General features: G+C 41.0%; 1 protein-coding gene across 13 annotated transcripts in view; it reads left to right on the top strand.

Moving 5' to 3' along the window:
• CTNND1 (catenin delta 1) overlaps window positions 1-17,188 on the top strand; it is a 43,538-nt gene extending 26,350 nt beyond the window's left edge. For 4 of the 13 annotated variants that reach the window (XM_039860461.1, XM_039860460.1, XM_039860456.1 and 1 more), the window contains 15 exons: window positions 2,479-2,942; window positions 4,036-4,219; window positions 5,108-5,225; window positions 5,551-5,704; window positions 6,105-6,122; window positions 6,566-6,634; window positions 7,483-7,610; window positions 7,710-7,860; window positions 8,868-9,060; window positions 9,406-9,520; window positions 10,074-10,161; window positions 12,277-12,339; window positions 13,115-13,218; window positions 13,636-13,722; window positions 14,004-17,188. In XM_039860461.1, the coding sequence (XP_039716395.1) occupies window positions 2,479-2,942; window positions 4,036-4,219; window positions 5,108-5,225; window positions 5,551-5,704; window positions 6,105-6,122; window positions 6,566-6,634; window positions 7,483-7,610; window positions 7,710-7,860; window positions 8,868-9,060; window positions 9,406-9,520; window positions 10,074-10,161; window positions 12,277-12,339; window positions 13,115-13,218; window positions 13,636-13,722; window positions 14,004-14,015 (1,948 nt within the window). In that variant the 3' untranslated portion in view covers window positions 14,016-17,188. Of the gene's footprint in view, window positions 1-2,478; window positions 2,943-4,035; window positions 4,220-5,107; window positions 5,226-5,550; window positions 5,705-6,104; window positions 6,123-6,565; window positions 6,635-7,482; window positions 7,611-7,709; window positions 7,861-8,867; window positions 9,061-9,405; window positions 9,521-10,073; window positions 10,162-12,276; window positions 12,340-13,114; window positions 13,219-13,635; window positions 13,957-14,003 lie in introns of those variants that run through there. The other 9 variants (XM_039860449.1, XM_039860450.1, XM_039860452.1 and 6 more) reach the window with 6 other exon arrangements.
• The last annotated feature ends 1,947 nt before the right edge of the window (window positions 17,189-19,135 follow it).

Below are 19,135 nucleotides of genomic sequence, written 5' to 3'. Positions count from 1 at the left end.
GTGGCATCCTTAGAAGGTCGTACATTATTGACACTCTTGAGAGGTCACTAAGCAGCTGTCTAGTCTGACTGTCCTGCTCACTCCTGGGGATTCTTTTGTGATTCTTTTTGCGATTGATGTTTTGACTGGTAGATGGTTTGCCTTGAGAGAATGCTTGAGAAAGGGGGTTGGCAAATCTTATCTGTAAATGACCAGATAGAACTATTTTAGTCTTTGCAGGTCACATATCATTTTTGTTGTATGTTATTGTCGTGTCTTCTTTTTACAACCTTTTAAAAATATAAAAACCGTTCTTAGTTCTGGGACTGTACAAAAATAGGGTTGGCTCATGGGCTGCCAACCCCGCTTTAGAATAAATCAGAGACAGTGTTTTCCAGTCAAAGAGAAGTAATAAGAAATAAGGGAGATTTATGAATGTCTTGGTGGTAAGGATAGCCAGCAGCTGTTGCCAAATTTCTGTATGAGGTCATGACCTTCTAAAACAAAAGCACTGGCGCTCATTTTCCTCATATTAAGTAGCTTGGTTAACAGTGACTGGGTTGGGCCCGGGGATATAGGCCCCATTATCTAAGCTTGAGTCACTCACCTTTCAGGTAACTTTTAAACAGCTAATCCAACTCCCGTGTGACTCACCTTTTATTCTTGGGGGTGGGAGTAAGGCACCAGACCTCAGCCGGTACAACTTGGAGCAGTGGTATAGATAATAGCTATCATCTAAGTGGTCTGTCCAGGGTGTTGGCTCCTTCTGCTTATTGACAAGTCTGCCCTTTCTGACTTCCTCATTAGTAAAGTGATTGGACCTAGGTGGGCGTGGGTGGCCAAGTCATTCTCTGCTGTCCCTAGCTGCGGCAGTTGACATAGAGAGGGTTTTGGGTTTAGTTCTCGGGTTTATTCCAGGGTGGTACTGAACTTAGAAACCTGCTTGGCTAGCAAGAACATTTGTAGCTTCCTGTTTGGGGCCTAGGAGAGTAATACAAGGTCAAATGAAAATAGTAAGGCAGAATGATTAGTGGAAAAAGCACTGAACCAGAAGACCTTAGTTCTGGTTGTGCCTTTGCCACTAGCTCTGTACCTTCAAGCAAGTCATTTAATCTTTCTGGGCACAGCTTTGTTATTTGTAAAACAAAAGAATGTCATGATCCACTGCTTGTAAAAGAAGGAAATATTTGAGTGACCAAAATCCTGGTTATTGTTAATTGCTTATATTAAAATAATAATAAAAGTAAAACATGTTAGTGCATTTCCTTCGAGTTCTTTTTCTGTGCATGTAAACATACTGACTTTATTTTCTCCTATGAAAATGGAATCTTACATAGTAATTAGTATCCTTTCAAAATTTAGCTGTATAACCTGTTAATTTGTTTCAGTGATATTAAAAACTAGTGATTTTTTACTAAATGCTTTGTCCATCTATATCACTGTTGAGAGTGGTTGATGTTGACAGCTATGGGGCAGGCCAGGCCCTCTGCTTAGGATAACCTTGAGGGTTTGGTGACAGTGGGAGTGGTTTTGTGGAACAAACAAGGAGCTTGTTTGGAGAGTTCCACACAATAGATTCTTCTCTCTCCTGTGGGAGCCACTGAGCGAGATGAGCTCACAGATAATGGGTCTCTTCCTTCCTGGTGGTTATGAATAAATAATAGTGTGACAGATTCACCCTCTAGTGGTTGTTGGTAGTACTGAAATAGGAATAATCTTTACCTTCAGTTGCGTTTTCTCAGTGACTGGGTATCCCAGTGTGGTAGTGGTCAGTCTCTATTTTGACAGAATTGGAGGTATTGTCTTTAGAAGTTGGAGGCTAGAAATCACGTCTCCAACATATTTGTTGAATAAAATTAATGTTCAGGCTTATATACCTCATCAGTACTAAAGCCGAATCCTTGTATGGTGTAGCAAGAAGTCCTGTACCATGTTTACTCATCACCTCCTCTTCTATAATTTCCGAAATAGGATAAGGAGAGCCTGAAATATGAAGTGTGTTTAAGAGTCTTATCCTACCAGCTGTTTCCTTTGTGTAAATGCCTCATGTCCTGTTTAGCTAAGGGCTTATAAGAACTGCTCTCAGACATTGTTTGCTGACTCCTGTGGTATTGAATCAGTTGCTTTGGTTAACTCTGCTGTCTAAAGGTTTATTTCAATCTTTATCCAGAGAGGTTAACAGCTGTCAGGTACCATTCACTACTAAGCAGGATTTGGTTCTTTTTGTGTGTGTGTGATTACTATCTCTGAGTGCTTGTTACTCTCCTCTGGGCTAGTAAACTTCACAGCAGGGAGGGGGTAGTTTTAATTGCAGATGCCTTTAAAATTATTACCTCATTAAGAAGAATTGATCATTTATGTAAATGAGAGAAGATCTAGTGTAATAAAAATGGGGTTACTCCTACCTTAAAGATGAGGGGATAATGGGAGCTCTTTGAGAAACCAGACTTGACAACTTTGATGTATTCCTCTTTCCTCTTGGTTCTTCCAACACCGTAGGAGCTATGAAGACATGATTGGTGAGGAGGTGCCATCGGACCAGTACTATTGGGCTCCTTTGGCCCAGCATGAACGGGGAAGTTTAGCAAGCTTGGATAGTCTGCGCAAGGGAGGGCCCCCACCCCCCAACTGGAGACAGCCAGAGCTGCCAGAGGTGATTGCCATGCTAGGCTTCCGCTTGGATGCTGTCAAGTCCAATGCAGCTGCATATCTGCAGCATTTGTGCTATCGCAATGACAAGGTGAAGACTGATGTTCGGAAGCTCAAGGGCATCCCAGTACTGGTGGGATTGTTAGACCACCCCAAAAAGGAAGTGCACCTCGGAGCCTGTGGAGCGCTCAAGAATATCTCTTTCGGACGGGACCAGGATAACAAGATTGCCATAAAGAACTGTGATGGTGTTCCTGCCCTTGTGCGATTGCTCCGAAAGGCTCGCGATCTGGACCTCACTGAAGTCATTACTGGTGAGTTCTAGGCCCAAGGGAAGCTGCTAGAGAGTGAGTCACTGTTACTTGTAGAGATGTTGAGAGCTGGAAGGATTTCTCGTCCTTTTCTTTTGATTAAAGTTGTGAGCTGGTGGCCTTTGGGTTAGATTTCATGGGCTTATTTGGATCATGCAAAGTTTTCACAGTTTTAAAGAATTGGTTGCTAATGTTTAAAATTCAGAATATTTCACTTCAAATTCTCAGAATTTTGGCTTTTATTAAAAATGTACAAGGACTGGTAACAATGGATCTGTTTTGCTCCCTGACAGTAGTTGGTCTGAGCTGATTGAGGCATGTGAGCTCTGGTTTGCAATAATCCCCAACACATTCTGTTATCTCTGACCAACTACTGCCATATAGAAAGTGGTCACCCAAACATTGAATCTGAGTGTCAATTGCCATTTATCTGTGTTCTTTCAATTTCTTTAAATTATCTGCTTGTCCTGACTCACCTGCCTGGTATATATAGACATTTGAGCTTGGTCCTTGCTTTAGAAGAGTGGTTTTTCAGGTTGTGGGTTGTGACCCTTTAGTGTGTATGGAACATAATTTTATGGATCACAATAAGCATTACAAAAGAAAGACAATGGCAATAATGATTAGTTCTCAGTTGGGGCACTCTTGACCCCTCGAGGATGTTTGCAATATCTAGAGATGCTTTGGTTGTCACAACTTGGGGAGAGGAAGAGGGAGTGTTACTGGCATCTGATGAGTAAAGGCCAGAGATACTGCTAAACATCTAACAGTAGACAGCGCAGCTCCCCACAACAAAGAATTATCTAGCTCAAAAAGTCACTGGTGAAGAAGTTGAGAAACTCTGTGGTATAGATAGTTCAGAGAGCATTGCTTGTGTTGTTTTATGAAACTGTTTTCATGATATGTGTGTTTGTATTGAGCCGTAATATAAAATATATTTCTTAACTGTGGGTAACAGAAGCTTGAATGTCATTCATTACAAGATATTTGGTTATTGAGGAAGACTGAGAAATGATGGAATAGGGATTCTCTTTGACATTCTTCAAACATATTATCTTGAGTGCTGGAGAGCTATCTGATGATTTGTCTCTGCCAGGGACCCTGTGGAATCTCTCATCTCATGACTCAATCAAAATGGAGATTGTGGATCATGCACTGCATGCCTTGACAGATGAAGTGATCATTCCGCATTCTGGTTGGGAGAGGGAACCTAATGAAGATTGTAAGCCACGCCATATTGAGTGGGAGTCAGTGCTCACCAACACAGCTGGCTGCCTTAGGTAACATAGGACTTTGAGAGTATGAAGTTTGAATTTTTGAGAACTAACTTTAATTTCCTTAAAAAAAAAAAAAGTTTAAATTCTTCAGCCTATCATTCAGCCTTCATTCCTATCTGTTGCACACTATGACTCCAACCTGTCTCTCTGCCTTTGTCACTACTTCCTCATGTGTTGCATACTCGTGCTGTGTTGGTTTACCTGCTGTTGCCTACATATTTTCCTTGCTTCTGTGCCTATTCGACTTCATTCGTTTAATCTGGTAAACATTTATTCAACACCTACCACACGTAAGGCACTTGTCTAGTCCGGGGCTTGTGTTGGTGTTTGCATCCTTGCCCTCAATTATCTGTATTTCAGGTCAGGCTGCGATCAGTGCAACAAAAAGGGTACAGAGTAGGAGGTGGCTGAGGAGGATCGTTCTGTCTGTAACGCCCTTCTCTCCTTATTTATCTTTTGAGGCTAAACTCAAGTGCCTTTATTTCAAAAAGGTTTTCCTGATTTTTTTCTTCTTAAGTCCTGCAATTGCTACAATATATTCTTTCTCTCTTGGAGATATACTCCTCTCTGCTCTGCCTTGTCTTCATTTGTACTTCTATACAAAAAGTATCTATTCCATCTTGAATTACTGTGGTTGGTATATTTTATTTATGCCCTCCTTGCTCTCTGCACTCCCCCCCCACCCCGCCGCCTGGTTATAAATGTCCTGAAAATAGCGCCTGTCTTACTCAGCTTTCAACTGCAGTGCCTTGCTTACAGTGTGTCTTCACTATTTGTTACAGTTAATAAAAAAAAAAAAAAAAGATAACGAGGAGGCTTGTAGATGCTGAGGGATCTTAAAAGAGGATTTCTGGATTCGAGTCATCTTGACACCTCTTCCTTTCCCCTTAGGAATGTCAGCTCAGAGAGAAGCGAAGCTCGCCGGAAACTTCGGGAATGTGATGGTTTAGTGGATGCCCTCATTTTCATTGTTCAGGCTGAGATCGGGCAGAAGGATTCAGACAGCAAGGTCAGTTAATGGCTGAGTGAATTCTCTTCACAACAACCATGAGGTACCTGTAGTGCCAGACCTATTATCTCAGGCTTTTAAATAACATCAGATACGTGTACCCACCTCTACTCATACACCAAATGGTGGCAGACACCTTCCATTAGCCTGAGGCTACAAGGATTTTGAGAAGTTTAGGGCATTTAGAGGCATCGTGAGAGATGATGGATTGGGCTATGCTTTTGAGGATCAGTATTAATATCTGAATCATGGAAGCCTGTAGTTGCTGGGACATCACTGTAGGCATTCTCCTCTCTCATTGAGTCTTTTCGCTTATGTTCCCAAGCTTGTGGAGAACTGTGTTTGCCTCCTTCGCAACTTGTCGTATCAAGTTCACCGGGAGATCCCACAGGCAGAGCGTTACCAAGAGGCACCTCCCAATGTTGCCAACAGTACTGGGCCACATGCTGCCAGTTGCTTTGGGGCCAAGAAGGGCAAAGGTGAGTCTTAGTTCCTTGTTCCTTGCTCTTTAACATAGGACTGGGAAAGGAAAGAATACTTAGTTTTAGGTGCAAAATACTTGCCGAGCAGCATAGGAGTCTGCCTAGTCAAGGATGTCTTTTTGTTCTCTGCTGCTTCCTCTGTGTTGTGTGCTTCGTTCAAGGTGGTGGCAGTGGCAGCGGTGGTGGTGGTGGTGGTATTGGTACCAATGATTGGGGCCGTGAAGGACGAGAACTCAACTAATTTGGGGCCTTCTCCCCCATTCCTCCTTTGTGTTTCCTATGTTTTTCTTTTCCTCTCTGCTTTCCTGCTTATTTGCCCATGATCCTGTTGATACTTCTCTCCTGCATTTTCCCTCCTTCATTTCTCTGCTTTCCACCTTGGGTGACGCACTGGAAGATGAGTGGTTCTCCAGAGGTGAGTGGAATCTTTTAAGGCGCTTATCTACTTCTAATTCGCATGTTTTGTTTTTAGCTTCCCTAGTGTTTCCTTGCCTAACCCTTCCCTGTGGATGCATGTAGGAAAATTCAGTTGAGGAAGACCACTGAAACATGTTTAGGTCTTCTGAACTAATGGCTCATGGCATGCTATTCCTGGGCAGCAGCCCCAGTTGTCAGAACTCAGGGCAGTAGCAACAGTAGTTAGCCTTATCTTACCGTTTTGCTGCCTGTTTTCTGTTCTTGTTTCTGCACAGCCCCCTGCTGGGACAAGCTGGGGGCCCAGTTTTTTTTTTTTTTTCTTTTTCCTCACTTGATGCATCTCTGATCCAAAGATTTTGACTGAAGAATAAAAAATGTACCCGATGGACTTTTTCCTTTCTTAAACTTTTTACCCCTTCCTCCTTTTTTTAATTTCCAAAGGGAAGAAACCCACAGAAGATCCAGCAAACGATACAGTGGATTTCCCTAAAAGAACTAGTCCTGCTCGAGGTAAGTTATCTTTTTCTTTTCAGTCTCCAAGGGTCTCATAAACACAGTCCACAGATAAGTATTTGGTAGCCTAACAATAGATTACACAATATGCTCACTGTTCTCTCTCCTCTGATTTATGGATTTGAAGTGATGGTGAAAGTATTGGGAAGCTCTGGTATTATAGCAGTAACTTATAAGGGACTGCTTGTTATGGCAGCTGTTCACATTACTTGAGGATAGGATAAGGTTCTGATGGTAGTCTAGATTAGCAACTTTGGTACCCTAAATAGCCACTATAGTTCTTGGGATTTAAACTTTACCCATTATAAGAAGCCTCTTTATCACAGTTTTTGGATCTTTATATTAATCCATACAGTGAGTCCAAAATTCCCAGGATATAAAAAGTTTGGATGTTGTTAAATCTATGATAGGCCCTTTTACTTAGTCACAGTAAAGGCGGGCAGAAGGACTCAGTTAAGTTAGAAGTAATTCATTTGAGATGAGGAATCTTTAACCCTGAGTGCTCTCAATGAGCAAATGAATCACCTGAGTGTCAAGCAAGGCCAAGGTAAACTTTAGGAGAAAAGAGGCAAGAGGAAGGAGAGAGAAGAGTTGCATATGACGAGTTGATATCTGTTCTGCTTTTACCATGGGTTAATATTATTAAGGCATGGAGTCAAGTCTCTGAGTTTGCTCTTGGGTGGGCGGAAGAGTTTAGGGAGCCTAATGGTCGAGAAGTGTAAACCCATCAATCCAGAGTGCTAAGCCTGAATTTCAGCCAGCCACAGCCTGGTCTGTAGGCACTGATTAGCATCCTTTGCAGGCACTGATTAGCATCTTTTGCTTTCTTGCCCTTTCTTGTGCAGGCTATGAGCTTTTATTTCAGCCAGAGGTGGTTCGGATATACATCTCACTCCTCAAGGAGAGCAAGACTCCTGCCATCCTAGAAGCCTCAGCTGGAGCTATCCAGAACTTGTGTGCTGGGCGCTGGACGGTGAGTACCTTTTTAGAAAATGGATTTGGAGGTGGGAGAACATAGCTAACTAGTACGCTGCCATTTGTAATCTGTTCCTCCTCCATGTGCTACTTCTAGTATGGTCGATACATCCGCTCTGCTCTGCGTCAAGAGAAGGCTCTTTCTGCCATTGCTGACCTCTTGACCAGTGAACATGAGCGGGTAGTGAAAGCCGCATCTGGGGCACTGAGAAATCTGGCTGTGGATGCTCGCAACAAGGAATTAATTGGTAAGGAGCTGAGTGTTAACCATTGCATCAGCACCTAATACAGAGACAGCCTTTAACCCAGCTAAATAACTTATTGAAATGATTGAGAGGATTATACAGTTGACCTTGAACAGTGCAGGGGTGGGGTGCGATTAGGAGCACTGACCCCCCACATAGTCAAATTCATGTATAACTTTTGACTCCCCAAAAGCTTAACTCCTAATAGCCTATTTTGGTCAGAAGTCTCAGTGATATCGTCAACAGTCGATTAACACATATTTAGTATATTAGATTTATTATATGCTATATTCACACAATGAAGTAAGCTAGAGAAAACAAAATGTTATTAAGAAAATCATTAAGGAAGAGAAAATACATTTACAGTATTTTTTTTTAAAAATCCACATATAAGTGGACCTGTACAGTTCAAACCCGTATTGTTCAAGGGTCAACTGTAGTTTAAATCGTTCTTGGAAAGACGAGGCACAAGACAAGAAGTGATTTCTCTTCAAAAATAAAATAATAATAGCTACTATTTTTTAAGCATGTGCTTTGTTAGTAGGCCTTATTAAGCACTTCTGTCTGTTTTCATTGTCACCACTTTACAAAGATCCATTTTTTATAGAATAAGGAAACTTGGGGTCAAGTAAGTAATTTGCCCAGTTAATATAGTTTGGAGTAGCAGAGCCCAGTTTTTTGTCTTTTTAAATTTATAATAACTCAGTTCTTATTGAACTATTATAATATTAAATGTACTGTTTTTGTTAAAATATCTGAAAGGACTATCACATTGTTTCAATGTGACTGAAAAAGGAAAGAATAAATAAAGGAATAGGAAGGACAATAAATTCATGGCATTCCAGGTCCTTTTCTCTTTGATATTATAATCCTATAGGAGAATGAAGTCGATTCATAGAGATAGTACCTGTTCTTTATATTATCAGTGCAGTTAAGAATAGCGTCAGGCACCTCATAACCTGACTCAGCTTGTTCTCCCAGCACACATTCCTTCTGTCTCACTGCTGTAGGTAAACATGCTATTCCTAACTTGGTGAAGAATCTGCCAGGAGGGCAACAGAGCTCTTCCCAGAATTTTTCTGAGGACACCGTGGTCTCTATTTTGAATACCATCAATGAGGTTATTGCTGAGAACTTGGAGGCCGCCAAAAAGCTTCGAGAGACACAGGGTATCGAGAAGCTGGTGTTGATCAACAAATCAGGGTGAGCTTAACACTTAAAGTTACAACTGAAAGAATTTAAGTATGAGAGGGGAGTTGCTGGGAAGGAGCTTTTCCCTTTTGTTTCTAAGGATATTTTCTCTTACATGGCAAAGTGAAGAGGTTTTGCTTTCTTATCTGTTTTAATGTTGATCCATAATTTGACAACAGACTTTTCCATCAAATATTTTTGTGTGTCACTGGGACAGAATACTGGACTTGGTGAATACCTGGTCTTGCCCATTTTGGCATTTATATTCTTACATTACATTATGTTAGAGAGAACAGGTTCTCGGCTTCTTCCCTGGTCTTACATCCAAATTCCATATGGTGTTACTTTCCTCAAAAGGAACCGCTCAGAAAAAGAAGTTCGAGCAGCAGCACTTGTATTACAGACGATCTGGGGGTATAAGGAACTACGGAAGCCACTGGAGAAAGAAGGATGGAAGAAATCAGACTTTCAGGTGGGGTAACTCTTGAGACTGAGGCATTTACCTTTCCTCCCCTTAGTCTCAGGTAATGCTTCTGTCTTTGGTTTCTTCTGTTTCACTATCATATTAAGTCTACTTTAGACCCATGTCTCTGGTAGTAAAGAAATTGTTTGGTTTACTCTTCCCCCAAAATGAGTGGTGCCCACAGTGCATTTGCTGCCAAAACAGCTCTAGTCTTTTGTGTCGTAGCATACTGTAAATGCTGGTGGCAGTGAAGGATGGTGGCCTTTTTGATTTTCCCCAAATCTGTCATAGCCCATTGATGGAGTTTGCTGTTTTCTCAGATTATGTCTCTTGCTGACAGTATGGGTGTTTGATACCTTTGTAATCTGTTCAGGAACACAGATAGAAGCCATGATATCCTAGTTTGTTTCACTATATAGGTATTTATTTAACCCTTACGATTACCATTTGGTAAGAGTTGTATTTGGGAGTAGAGACCTAAAGGTTTGTGCCTGTTATGCAACACGATATCACCCATATCTTCTTATTGTGACATTATTACATTTTATGTTTTTCCTTCCAGGTGAATCTAAACAATGCTTCTCGAAGCCAGAGCAGTCACTCATATGATGATAGCACACTCCCTCTCATTGACCGGAACCAGAAGTCAGGTGCAGTATCTGGGGGCATATCCCTCTGCTTTTGTTTTGCCTCTGCTATTCAGTAGTGTGCTTACTGTCTAAGAACTAGGGTATATATTTATTTCTGAGTGAGCTAGTTTTTGGTAGAGAGTAATATACTTAACCTCAGGATTGAAGCTGGTAGAAAATAAAACAGGCAGTTACCTTGGGTGTGACCCCCTGTGTTTGCTTGTGGACTTAAAATGACTGGAAGGTAAACCCTAGTCTATTTCCCTATTTGAAATGTAATTGACATATATAACACTGTATAAATTTAAGGTGTACAACATGATTTGATATGTGTATGTATTGCAAAATGATTTTTTTGTCCTTTTAAATTTCCATATAATACCAAGTAATACATGTTTACTGTTGAAAAATTAGAAAATACAGACATCCAGAAAAATAACAACAAAACCACTTACTTCTGTTACCCAGAGAAACCCATTACCATTTTAGATTATGGCTTTTAAACATGTTTTTTTAACTTTATAATTTAATTTCTGTTGCTATTGGGAATGTGCTATTTCCCTTCAATGCATTTTTAAAATCATTGATGCCAATATATATAGAAGAGTTGTCTGAACACTTTTGTCATGTGAGCAAATACATTTTTCCCCAAAAGGTGAATCATACATTTTGTCTTGAGGACACTTTCTTTTTCACTTAAGCATGTATTGTAACCCTGTTTTCTTAATGACACTTGGCTTTTGCCTCGATGAGGGTTCTTGAAATGTGGTCTGAGGATCCCCAGGTGTGTTGGCATTTGTGCTGATGGCGCAAAAGCAGCGGTGATGTTCGTGCTGGGGGCTGATACTGAACCAGGCAGTGACCTCAAACCAGACTAGTCACCGCGGTCTTCTCTGCCACACTCTCACAATGAAAAAAGAGAACTCGTTTCACTTAAGAATGTACTCGATGGAACTGTGAAAATTATTAATTGTATTGTTTCTACCTTGAGTGCACATCTTTTTAATATCCTGTGCTGATGACATACGAAGTACTCGTAAAGCACTTCGCACCATACTAAAGCATAATGGTTGTCTTAAGGAAAAGCAGTTCTGTTACTATTTGGACTGGCCACTATTTTGTAGAACACCATTTTTACTTGAAAAAAATGAAAAACTATGGCTATTCGGACTTAGGTATTTGGCAGACATTTCCTCAAAATCGAAAATAGTGAGCTTGTCACTTTGAGGAAAAATAACTGACAGTACTTGCTGCTTGAATTTTCGAGTGAAAGTTATAATTTTAGAAGACTTGTATCTGCACTGGTAACATCCCAATATTTAAGACTTTAATGAAATCAGTGGTGATATTAATGAATGTGATTTAACAGAATATGAAGACGTTAGTTTGTATTCAGATTCCACATTGATGCTAACCTTAAAGAAACTCTACTTGTCAAGTATTAGTGAACTATCAAAAAATATCCACAATTATCCTAAAAGGCTGTTAAAATTCCCCTTCCTTTTTAAACTTTTTATCTGTGTAAGGGTAGATTTTCTTTATCTATTTCAACTAAAATAGCATCACAACAGATTGAATGCAGAAGCAGATATGAGAATTCAGCTATTTCCTATTAAGCCAAACTTTAAAGAGATGTGAAAAATGTAAAACAATCCTTGTTTTAAAGAAGTTAACAGCGTTATTATTACTGTTGTTTTAGAGAGTTTTTGTAAGAGTTTATTTGAGCCAAACTGACCACATATGCCAGGGGGCAAGATCTCAAATGCTCTTTAAAAGTGTTACTTACGTTCATGTAGAATAATTTTATTGTTACTTTTAAGTGAAATAAATAAATATTTAAAATTTCTCAGTGTGATAACATTAATACATACAGCCCACACCAATAAACATTCCTTGGCTCCTCATAATTTTAAGACTGCAAAGGGGCCCTGAGACCAAATAACTTGAAAATGCTGGCTTAGAGAGAATGGTTTCATATATTAGGAGTTGGAAAGTGATCTCTTTAAGTCCCATGAGGCTTTGATGAGGGTTCTTAGTAAAAGTTAATGGGAGGGAGAGAGGACAGACTAGAGAACAATTTTTATGATTATAGATTTTGAAGAGTTGGTTTTGACCTGAATAACTTTCTTCATATAGATAAGAAACCTGATCGGGAAGAAATTCAGATGAGCAATATGGGATCAAACACAAAATCATTAGGTAGGTGATGAATTCCAGCCTAAGGATATGGAATGATACTTCATTGGGATGAGGAGAGCTGTCAGGCTCTGCAGTTCTTTCTAGCACTCTCACCATTTACCACGTTGGAAGAGCACTGGCCGGACATTTCCATTTGGAAGGATGTGAGGAAATTTAGTAAAACTTGATTCAGCTACTTTGTTTCACATTCCCACATACTCAGAAGTTAGCAAAAAAATTTTTATATGCCTTCCACATTACTACAGAATCATGTTTTGTGTCCCTAAAGTATTACATCACAGCCTTTCATAGTCTGACCCTGGGCCTCTGTCTGTCTCCTTTCCATGTACTCTGTTTCAGCCCAGCTGATCTAACTCACTTTTCTGTCTCTCTGTATTTTTCTGATTTTGCTCATTAATACCTCTTACTGGGATGTTCTTCCTCATTTGCTTTTCTAAACTCTCCTCATCCCCAAAGGCTTAACTGAAGTCCTGTCTCCTTTTTAGACCCTTACTAACTTTGTGGTATTCCTCACTCTCTCTTCTGTTAATTGTAATGCCTTTTATAGACAGATCTCTTCAGTTTTGCTTTATTAACATATGTCACACTCTCTGTATTCCATATATATTCCCAATTAGATTCAAGTTCTTTTTAAGTCAGGGGCCGCCAGAACTTAACGCCTTTGTAGAGCATTAGGCAAAGATCCGTTCCCAACAGAGGGACCTAATTCACACTTTGCTTAGTGTGTATTATACACTAGAGGAGACTATCATGTTTCTGTGCACTTTTTCACTAGATAACAACTACTCTACACTGAACGAGAGAGGGGACCACAATAGAACACTGGATCGATCCGGGGATCTAGGTGAAATGGAGCCATTGAAGGGAACACCCCTGATGGTAAATTCTCTTTATGTACTCTTGTCCTACGGCTGATTCTGTTTTGAAGCCTGCATGTTTTGTGAAATAGAGAAAAAGTAACCTAGTGATAGACAGCATCCTTTTCTGATAGAGGCTTCCGGGAAAAGTAGGAGTTTTGACTCCCATTTAGATTTCTTGGCCTGTTGTTCTACACTTGTCGAGGTGGGGGAAGGAAGACTGTAAGTGTATTATGGACGTGACTAGTGCTAATTGGTCTACTCTTATCCATTACTCTCTTCCTGTCCTGCCAGCATTTTCTTGAATATCTTGCCCTTCTCTCACTATTATCTTGTTTTGTTTGAGTTCACAGATTTGGGGATTTTCCCTAGATCTGGCACATACTCACAAGGTTCCTATTTCCTTACTCTTGTACTAACAAATTGCATGTGTTCACAGCCGGACGAGGGGCAGGACTCTCTGGAGGAAGAGTTGGATGTGTTGGTTTTGGATGAGGAGGGGGACCAGGTGTCTTACCCCCCCATGGTATGTCCTCCAGCCACCCCCAAGATCATCACTGAGGAAGGAGGCCCCTGTGTGCCAGCAGTTTGCCAATCACGCTGATCTGATCAGGCCAGAGACACAAGTCTCAGCCACATGTGCTTGGGGCGCGAGTCTGTGATTGTTACCTCCTCCGAGGCTGGGACATGCTGCTGCTGCTATGATTCTCCATTGTGTGCTACTTCCCTGCCTCCAGATTTGTTCAACTGTCTTTGGGGCCTTTTTATTCCCAACCCTATTAACATCTTTCTCTTTTTTCCCTACAGCAGAAGATTTAGCACCACTATCTCAGCTACATCCGGGCTTATAATATATGTACTTTTATTTTTTGGTGGTGAAATGGACTGATGATTTTTTCCCTTTCTTCGCTGGACTGTTGTGCCAACTGCCAGGCTGCCTCCTGCCCTTACAGCCCTAAGTGGCTGCCTTCTTTCCATCGACTCCTAACTCCTTCCAGTGAAGTTTAATTGTCCCTCTTCCCCGTTCCCGATCCCCTCCAATTGCTCCCAAGAACCCTGACTCACTTATATGCATATCTTGAGAAACTGCTGCAGGTTAGCTCTTTTTGCCAGCTCTCCCTGGAACTCTTGGCCTCGTGTGGAGGGAGGGAGAGAGTGGAGATCTTCACTGGAAGCCATGGGAAGAATTGGAAGTTACGTGCTGTATATGTGTTGTACAGCAATCCGATAAACCGATGCTTCTTTATCAAGATTTTGATTTTCTTGGTGGGGAAGGGACTTTTTGGTGTTTTTGGAGAAGGGGAAGTGTGAGCTCTTCCCTTATTCCTAAGTGACTGTTTTTGAAGCAAAGAAGGCTGGCAACATTGGCACATACCACCGGCAAGGGTCCTTGAGTAAGTGAAGGTCTCCTAGAACTGAGATTAAGAAACCTTGCTCTCCTCATCTCCAGGGCAGGGACCGTCAAGAACTTACAGACTCCATCTCTTCTCCAAGCTTCATGCCAACTGGGCTGCCGCCGCCGCCCCTACTGAGGCTGTCCCTAACCTTCCTCTCCCAACCTGTGATAATGTCTGCTGGCTTGGCCATTTGCAAGAGGCTGTAGGAACAGGAGAATGTGTCAAAGAAGACTTTTGGGTGAGAAGGAGCAGAAAGATGTCTTCTGGGGAGGAGAAAAACCTTAGGAGCTAGTAGGAATGTACATGAATCAGTTAGTCTGAAACTGGCAGGAAGCTTCAAAGCTGGCTTCCCCCCGCCCTTATTTCTCCTTTTCCCCCATTATAGCCCTGCCCTCCCCTGTCTACTCCCTGGATTGGTTGGCTGACTAAAGGACTTGATGTACATACTTCTGCCCCCTTTACCCTAAAAGGCAGGGATTGCCCCTGGCTTTGCCTATTCTTTGTGCCTTTGGCCTGGGGTGCATCTCCTCCTTCCCTTCCATGTGCCTTTCTTTGCCTCTGCAGTCTCATTTCTCATGGTTTTGCAAATTATATTTTGTTGATTCTTATCCACTATTGGCCCTAAATAGCAGAAAGAAGAGGAGAGGTGACCTAGAGAACCCCAGATTCTCCGTTGGGAATTGGCGTAGCCTCTAGTTTCAGCCACAGCAAGCTTTTGCCTACAGTATATGGTTGGGATTTTGCAAAAATCCTGTTCTGATGAATCTCAAAATGAGGTTGTTGGGAGGAGTGAGTGGTATGATTTTTACTCCTTAGTTGCTCAAAATGTACCATCTCCGAAGGGGTTGTAGGGAAGTCATTTCTGTCCCCCATCCCCAAATACCCCCTCCTTTCAGTTCAGTGCATATTTGCTGGTTGGGCTAGTTTACTCCTCCCGTTAGTCTGGAAGCTCAGTTCAGTGCAAACTGGAAAGCGTTACCCTCTCTCCCCCTTCCCTTATATATGGAGGCTATGGGGTAGGAGAAAAGTGCACAGCCCACTGCACCTTTCCTCTTCCCCTATGCATTAGAATCCCTTACTTACCCTTTCCCCCTCCCATTTCTTTCCGCTCCTTTTCTGGCAAAAAGGAGCCTTTTCCTCTCTCTGACCCCAAGAACATACTGCACAGGGGAAGCCGCCCCCATCGGACCTGGCTCCACTCTTGGTTTCTCGTGTCCTCTTCTGCTCTTTTCCTGGTGCTCTTTTTCTTGGTGGGGTGTGGGTAATAGAACAGCCATGGGCTTTGGGGGACCTTTAACTGTTTTTTTTCTCTTTCGTTTATAAAAACACTAAACATTCAATTCCAGAGAACCAAAAATCGCACCTTTCCACCAAACACTACTAAGGGGCATGTCTTCTGCTCCATACCTTTTCTGTTTTTCTTTCTTGTTAATGCTTTTAAAAACAAATGAGTTTTTTATATAAATAAAGTTTTTAAAGTGTGTATGTAGGGGATCTGTGTCATTCTTCAATCTGTACCTCTTTTCTTATTTTTATCTTGGTTACCTTCTTAGATATTGGCGGACTTTCTCCGGTGCACCCAGAAGGGGGTCGTACCAGGATGGATTTATTTTGAGCTCATTCCCAATGTTATCAGGCAATGGATTTCCTCTTAAGATTCTCAAAAATCTGGCTAAGAGTACAGGAAGCTTATTGCTAACTTAGAGATAGGAAACTAAAGTATAAAGAATTAATGACTTCCTAAGTCACTGGGATTCTTTTGCAACATTTGACAAAACGAACTGAATAAAGCCCAATGCAGTAGAAGGCCCTCTTGAATGTAACGTTTATGGGTAGAAGATTAGAAGCTACCAACTCCATCTGCCCTTCTAATATTTACAAAAATGTAGAATTAAAAGTCTCACGTATAGAAGTACTGAAAACTGGGCTATAATGTTGTTTCTCATGCAAACTGCAACCCTTCAGTAAGAAGACAAGAGCCAGTCCTGTGTCCTCTGTGTCCTACCAAATAATGCCTGGGTGGGCAGCAAATACTTGGATTACCAGAGGTTGTCTTTAAGGCAGAGGTCAAGGCTTAAGACCTGTGGAAAGTGACTTATTTTTCTGGGGCCGTATTTCCTGTTCTATAATTTAAAGTCTAGAGAATTTGTTTCCGTGTGCCCAATCTTCTGATTAAAAATATCTAGCTGCTTCTGATGATGGTCATGTCTCAATTTTGAATAGTTCTTCCATATGAAAACTCTTGGGTTAATGAGACTAGGAAATTAGAGCATTGTAACTGATAACCATTTAAAGTTTGGTTTGTGTCTGACAGTTTAGTTTTAAACTAGAAGGATGAAGCACAAGAGCTAAAAAGCTGTTAAAAATTTGCTTTCCGAAGAAGTTCACAAGCCCTACTTGAGGTGGTTTTTTCACTTGTAGAAAAAACATGGCCGCCTTTATTTCCTTACATTATAGCCTTTAAATAGCCTTGGTTTCTTTTATATTCTTTATTATTCATTGGCATTGAGTTGTATACAAACCTTACTCTTCTCCCCTCTCCCTGGATTGTTTCATTTGTTTTATCTCATTCAATAAATATCTACCGAGCGTCTATACTAGGCATTGTTGTGGATGTTAAATTTAGAGGAAAAAACGGATGAACTCTATCACGTATATTATAGCCCATGAGGATCCAATGTAGCTAAGATCTGTGATCTTCTAAAAACATTTTTCTTCTCTGTTTGTAAAATAAGGTGTTAAACAGTGATCTGTAAAGCCCCTATATCTCAAATTTCTTGATGCTAATTTAGTAACGTTTTTGAAGCTACTTGGTATCTCTTACACCAATTCTAGGATTCAGTCCTATGGATTTTGTCCAGACTTGCCTGTGCATTCCCTGATCCTTAGAGCCTGAGTGGTTTTTCTGGAAGCGGATATAGATTACGTTCAACCACTCTTCTGCCTCAATGAGACTTTTGTTGTTGTCGTTACCATGTTTGTGCAATAATGAGTTTTGCTGTGATGTACTTACTGACAGCTCAAAGCTATGGCCATACTTGGCCACTTGTTCTTTCTTGCTGAACTAAGTGTACTTTGTTACAAACTGGAAACATCTCACCCAGGAAGAAGATTATTGTTTCTAATTTTGTCTATCTTTATGTCTGAAGTATAAGATAGTAAAGGTTCGTTTTGGTACTGGCATAGACAGATAGTTATGGACCAACTGGACCTAGTCTCATAGATCTGAGTAGCACACACAGGAATAACCTGGGAAGCTTATTAAAAATGCAGATTCCTGTGTTCCATTTCCCAAAATGGATTCAATATATGGGACTCGGGATTCTGAAGTCTTGTTAAGTCACCTAGATTATTCAAATACCTGGTCAGTTGCAACTTGAGATTCTGATCTAGTGACTTGCTTAAGACTCCAATCTCAAAGTGGAATCCAAGATGACTGGCTCCATCTCCATGGCAGGCGTACTAGTTTCATGGTGGGTGTGATGAAAGCCACAGAAAGGGAGAATTCATAGAGGAGACTATTTTAAAGGACTAGATTGCTTGCTGTAGTATTTGAGATAATAGCGATAGACTGACATAGCATGTGGATTGGGGAAACTTCTTACCTTGCAAATCATGTTATGTAGGTAATGCCCAGGCTGCTGAGAGGTAAAGGAAGTCCTTGAGATGTAGCCCCCCAAGGCATGTAGAATCCCCTGGAGTTGCTGTTTGATTAGTGTCACTTCTGGCTACAAAGGATACCTCAGCTAGAGAGTAAGTGGCCCCGTTGGCCAAGGAAGTACCAGACATACTTCTGTCTGGACACTTAAATCACACCTGAGAGACAACCTACCTCAAGAAAGAAAGCACAAAAAAGTAAGAAAAGACACTGTAGGAGCTAATATATTTTTCCTATAACTTTGTGACCTCTTGACTTTGCTGTTGTCTGACTGTCCCTGTAAGTATTAATTAGTTCTTCAGCTGATCCACCCAGAACTTAGGGGCAGACCTGGATGGAGAGAAAGCTGGAGGAAGTGTGTTAGGGAAAGCATCAATGAAAATGTTTTAGTCTGTCTGCATTATTATATTGTCGATGTAAAAATGTCCAAATCTGTAGAGAATTTTTATAAAAATGTATTTGAGCCAAACAGAGGATATGCCTGGATGCAAGATCTCAACAGACTGAGAAAAATGCTTCCTAGAATGACGGTTTGCAGTTTCTTATATATATTTGAAATAAATGAGGGAACCTAAGGAAGATTAAATGAGGGTGGGAGATTGGATTATAGGATGCTTAACAAGTTTACATTCTCCCTTGAGGGTGGTTATAGGGGTCTGGATGACTCTGGCATTTCAAAGGTTAACCTAGAAGCTCCAGAAAATTGGACAGTGCTTGCTTCAGGCAAAGATAAACCTGAAGAAGTTATATGCCTGGGGCGTGACTGCCCTCCATGACCTGCCCAGTTAGGAATTTACAATCAGATCACCCTGTGAGGTTACTTTCTATAGCTCTCCCTCTTTTATCCACAGTATCCTGACTTAGGTTTTCTCCTTTTATGTAGT

This window comes from Pteropus medius, unplaced genomic scaffold, assembly GCF_902729225.1.
Source record: "Pteropus medius unplaced genomic scaffold, Ma_sr-lr_union100, whole genome shotgun sequence".
Classification (NCBI taxonomy): Eukaryota; Metazoa; Chordata; class Mammalia; order Chiroptera; family Pteropodidae; genus Pteropus; species Pteropus medius.
This window is presented reverse-complemented; position numbering and strand designations above follow the sequence as displayed.